General features: G+C 41.0%; 1 protein-coding gene across 1 annotated transcript in view; it reads left to right on the top strand.

Moving 5' to 3' along the window:
- The window catches only part of adamtsl3 (ADAMTS-like 3), a 154,872-nt gene that overhangs the window by 132,539 nt on the left and 16,333 nt on the right, over window positions 1-6,000 (top strand). The window contains exon 21 of the mRNA XM_072660688.1: window positions 1-104. This exon is cut by the window's left edge and continues 953 nt beyond it. Coding sequence (XP_072516789.1) covers window positions 1-104 — 104 coding nt within the window. The remainder of the gene's footprint in view (window positions 105-6,000) is intronic.

The raw sequence follows: 6,000 nt of genomic DNA, 5'->3' as shown, positions 1-6,000 counted from the left end.
TACATGACCAACGCTACCCACAGTCTGACGCTTCTGTGTTCAGCTCAGGGGATCCCTCCACCGGTTGTATCCTGGACCAAAGATGGACTGCCTCTAAGAGACAGGTAAGCTTACTCAATTGACCATATAGATTAGAGAGAGTGGCCCACTAAGGATACTGCTGGTCAGTCCTTCCCTGAGCTTACAACATATCTGGTCTTCAGGTTGTGGTCCTAGAAAGATCTCTGGATCTACATGCCATAAGGGGATGCTTTTAACCACCTTAAAAAAAAAGTCGTTGGGGGCTCCGAGTGGACTATGACCTGAGGTTAGGTGGGTCGAATCCTGGATCATGCTGCCATGAAACCACATTTGGCTGGCATGGACGTCTGCTAGCCGATGCATCAAGCTGGGTACCTGGTACCTACTTTTCCTCCGAGGGCGGCGTTGGTTGCCCGGTGACGTTGCATCAGCAGCAGTTGGAAAAATAAGAGGTGGAGGCTGGTTGCACTTGCGTTGGAGAGGGCATGTGTCAGTCCTCACTCTCCCAGTGTCAGGAGCGTTACTAATGGGAGAGTACTAACGAGTGGGTTGGGTAATTGGCTAAAAATCTAAAAACTGGGGTGGCCTCAGACTCCAGAACACCCAGGGATGTACTCAGTAACACCCAGAGGTCCAGTACATCTACCTGTAATCCAGTTACTCCAGGGCAAAGCTACCGTACTAAAGAGCCAGGATTAATATCAGACCCCCCCCCCCCCCCCTTTGCCTCTCGGTGGGGCGCAAAAGTGTGCTTTTGCTTCCAAAATAGCTGGTCTGTATTGAGCAAGTTGTGCTTTCCAGCATGTTTTAATCACCAACACCAACCTACTCAAACATTCACCTCCTAAATTCTCACGTAATGTGGTCAGTTCAGGTCAAATATGCTGGCTGTCCTCCTCCGCCTCTCTCTGGGGTCGCATTGTGGTCTGGTGTGCTACGCTCTACTGTTGACTATTAAATACACTCACCGAAAACATTGACTTAGTAATTCAGCTTTGTGCAGTCCGGGGCCTTTAGGGCAGCCTCCACCCAGACAGTCGCCAAACATTGTCTGCCCGTCTTCCTGGCGGGGTGCTACAGGACCTGAGTGAGACATGGCTGTGCAAACAGCGGCCCGACCTCTCCTCGATGTCTCATCGGGGAGGCGCAGCAGGACTGGAGAGAGCCAGAAACACTGTAAATGCAGCTCCACGCTGCTGTTTTACAGGCTTTTACAGGGTTTTAGGGAACCTATGTGTAGAGGTTATTTATTTGGGATTATTTGTAATATTATATAAAGTTTTACAGGTAGACACTCTCACTGACCACTGACTTTATGTTTATTTGGGTTTATTCTAATGTTATATAGAGTTAATTACAGGTAGACACTCTCACTGACCACTGACTTTATGTTTATTTGGGTTTATTCTAATGTTATATAGAGTTTTACAGGTAGACACACTTGCTGACCACTGACTTTATGTTTATTTGGGTTTATTCTAATGTTTTATAGAGTTAGTTACAGGTAGACACTCTCACTGACCACAGACTTTATGTTTATTTGGGTTTATTCTAATGTTATACAGAGTTAATTACAGGTAGACACTCTCACTGACCACTGACTTTATGTTTATTTGGGTTTATTCTAATGTTATATAGAGTTAATTACAGGTAGACACTCTCACTGACCACTGACTTTATGTTTATTTGGGTTTATTCTAATGTTATACAGAGTTAATTACAGGTAGACACTCTCACTGACCACTGACTTTATGTTTATTTGGGTTTATTCTAATGTTATACATAGTTAGTTACAGGTAGACACTCTCACTGACCTCTGACTTTATGTTTAGCTGGGTTAATTTTACTATTATATATAGTTTTACAAGTAAACACTTTCACTGACCACTGGCTTTATGAATATGTGGGTTTATTCTAATGTTATATAGAGTAAATTACGGGTAGACACTCTCACTGAGTTTTAGAGGTAAAAGCAAATGTTGCTGGTTATTTTGACCCCTGCTTTGTAGTGGCTGTCAGAACAGCCTGTATTACGCACTGCAGCAGGGTAACTATAGCTGTCATCACAGCGCTGCTGGTCAGACTGGTCAGGTTATGCAGCCCAGTTGGACCGCTCAGCCAAATATAACACAGCTCCCCCGCCATTCTCAAGTGCCAACACAGTGACTCCAAATACATTCCAGCTTTGTGGAGTAATATTTAGACTAGATAATTCCTCTCTTAGAGGAACAGGAATCAGGGATTTAGCGAGGCACCTTGCTCCGCCGCAGACATTCCGCATTTTCCAGCCGACTCCAGAAAACGTTCTTTTCAGATCCAGTTTAATTTAATCGGGCCTGCACTGATATCTGACCACTGTCACGCCACACAGATCTGTTAGATCTCGCGGTATGGCAGCTACTTTATTTAACATAAGGCCCGGTGTCGAACAAAGCCCACACACACGTGTGTACCGAGCCTTTTAAGTTCTCTTTAGAATATTACACTGTCATTACGGATCAGCGTGACGATGAATAACCATCTCTCTCCCAATCACGGCGAGCCGGACGGTGTTTTTTTTGGAGGGGGGGGGGTTGTATTTTTTCTGCACTTTCTTCTCCTTTCATCTCGCCCGTGTCGTCTCATAAGGCCTTCCACATGGAACTGATCAGTGCGCTATTGCTGCCCTGCCAATTAAACTGCCTGCCAATCAGAGATGTGGACGACTCAGTGGGGGCACGAGAGTTTGTCTTTATTACCCTCCTTCAGTCAGTAAAGAAAACAGTAAAGAAGCACAGAGCCGGAGGACGAGATGGACGTACTGATAAAAATGATATGTTAAACTGACCTGATTCAAATGTGTAAATACGCTATATGACCAAAAAGTTTGTGGACACCTGCTCTTATTAAATCAAATCAAATTGTCATTGTCATACATGGTACAGTATATATATAGGAAATATGAAATATGACAAACCATGAAAATGAAATATATAAACATATGAAATATGTAAAATAACATAATAACAGGAACATGCAATGAAAAATCTATAGAGATCAAAAAAATACAGAGATAAAATATAGGAAACAAATAGTAAACAAATATATACATAAAACAACATAAAAAATACTAATAAAAATAGAGATAAAAACATTCATAAAATATATGAAATTAAAAATATTTAGAGTTAAGAAATTTGTACATAAAAATAATACATGAAAATAAAACATTTAATATATGAACTTGAAACTAAATATCATAAAAACAGGAAAATATAAAGAAAAATATATAGAGATAAAAAAACTTATATTATAAATATCTATCTATCTTATATATTTAGAGATAAATAGATAATACCAGAAGTATTGAATGGAGCTCCATCATTTCAGAGAACCTTACAGCCCAATGCAGGGGGCTTCATACCCCTGTAGCCCATGTTCGGCATTGAGCATGGTGACCTCAGGTGACCTCAGACCTTTTATTTTTAGTTTGAAGCTTAGCCTAGACTTGTAAATTGATGCAGTCGTGTCAGAGATGTATGTACGGGTGGGTGTATGTAGTAGATACCAACACCACCCTCCACATGGCAGGCTGGGGTTCAGATTTAAGAGTGGTGGATAAACACTACCTTTAGATGTGGCTTGGTTAGATCTTCGCTGGTGTGAGGATCAGGTTTCTCTATCTTCTCTCCTCTTCCCGTCGCTGTATGTGGCTCTCAGGGGAGAAATGAAGCGTCTGTAAAATAAACACACACTGTGCGGCGGAGCAGCAGCTCAGCAGGGCCAGGCTCTAATCTGTGGGCTGTCCCACAGCGCTGGGGGTCTCACTGCTGTACACTCAATACTCCTTTGTTTTTTTCCATAGTTTAGAACGGTAACAAGTACACAAATAGTCACAAATAGAGTCTTATGGGGTAATGTTTCTGTCCTCTCTGGGTCTTCTTGGTGCACAGTCAGCATAGGGTGCCGTTAGCTAGCTGAAGAGATTGTGTCCGGTTAGCCTAGCATTGGCTTTTAGCCACTCTAGAGGCTCCAACGGTCGTGTATGGATCAGTGGATCATGATCAGGCATATTTCAAAGGGTCAAGTATGAGCTAATTTAAGCCCAATTCAGTTCCTTTCCTTTGTTTTTACCGCTGTGGTCCAGCAGAGCGCCCTCTGGCGCCCTCTAGGCACCATTAATGGACACTGTCGCTGTAGCGAGGAGCAATCTCATGGGGTAACAGGACAAGACAAGACAAGAAGATGAAGATAATGAAGTTATGTTGTAATAAGAGTGAGAAACTGTGCGGACCCACTTCAGGCTTTAATAAAAAAAAAACAGAGAAAGGATAAAAAGATGGCGGCCGAGGTCCAGATGCCTTCAAAGATGAAGTCCAGCTGAGGTCCGACCGCCGGTTTGTCTGTTGTTTCATGTTTACATAAGACAGCTTACCCTGGTTAAGCCACTCAGTGGGACACAGACTGTTCCTGCAGGTCCAAGATTCACTCCTTTCGGCCTGAAGATGAAGGGAACAAGTTGCTGCAAACTTTTAAGTTGTAAATAATATAAATATTATTTAGTCAATTATTCCGATTCTACTATATCTATTATTCAGTCACTGCTATAAAGTATTCAGTATCTATTTTAAATCATTAGGCATCCACTGTGAATTTTCAGTGCCTGTTTTACATAATTCAGTATGTGCTATACATTGTTTAGTATCCATTCAGTGTCCATAATGAACTGACTTTAGTGACCAATATGCATTATTTTATTACCCACTATGATCTTTTGAGTATCTACTGTGACGTTTTCAGTGTCCACTATGAATTATTCAGTATTTGCTATATATTATTTAGTAACCATGATGAAATTTTCAGTTTCTGCTATGAATTATTTGTTTTCCGCTATGAATTATTCAGTATCTAATATAAGGTATTCAGTTTCTACTATGAATGTTTAAGTTTCGGCTATGGATTATTCAGTTTATGCTATGAAATATTTTATTATAACCACAATGAATTATTCAGTATCTACTATGAATCTTTTAGTTTCCACTATGAGTTTTTCAGTTTCGGCTATGAATTATTTGGTTTCCGTAATGAATTCTTCAGTAATCAGTATGAATTATTCAGTATCTACTGTGAAGTATTCGGTATACACTATGAATTTTTCAGTTTCGGCTATGAATTATTTAGTAACCACCATGAACTTTTCGGTATCTACTATGAATTATTTAGTATCCACTATAAATTATTTAGTATCCACTATGAATTATTTAGTATCCACTATGAATTTTCTAGTATCTACTATGAATTATTCAGTATCTACTATGAATTATTCAGTTTCCACTATGAATTATTCAGTATACACTATGAATTGTTCTGTTTCCGTTATGAAACCAGTGTGTAAGTTCTGCATAATAACAATGAAGAACAGAGGAGTGACCTTGTGAGTTTAGGGGGTTAATAATCTACAGACTCTACTGGGTTCTATTACAGAGGCTCCAGCAAGTCCTTGATATCAGCCCCTGGAAATGTGTGTGTAAATGTGTGTATATGTGTGAGTGTGAGAGAGACATAGAGAGAGAGAGAGAGAGAGAGAGAGGTGATAGTTAGAAGTACAGAGAGGTTAATGGAATGCTGTGGATATGGAGATGGAAAGACTGTGACGACCACGTCAGAGCTGAGCTCAGTAATACAGCGCTGGAGAGAGAGAGAGAGAGAGAGAGAGAGAGAGAGAGATCTGTAGTTTATGGTTCTCTGTGGCATAATAACCTCTTAGTCGTCTCCCACACTGAAACACTGTCCATGTACAAATGTGCAGTACACACACTCCAACACACACACTACCACACACACCTCGACAATAGCCCTTGAATTTCCAGCCCTGATATTGAGATCTACTGTATGTAAGCCGTGGTGTTTCAGGGTCAGGGAGCTGTATTGTAAGCCATGGAACAGCAGGTCTGTTTAAACTTGCCGGTCGGGACACTGTCAGTACTCTCCGTAAAGCCA

This window comes from Salminus brasiliensis, chromosome 17 (assembly GCF_030463535.1).
Source record: "Salminus brasiliensis chromosome 17, fSalBra1.hap2, whole genome shotgun sequence".
NCBI classification, from domain to species: domain Eukaryota; kingdom Metazoa; phylum Chordata; class Actinopteri; order Characiformes; family Bryconidae; genus Salminus; species Salminus brasiliensis.
This window is presented reverse-complemented; position numbering and strand designations above follow the sequence as displayed.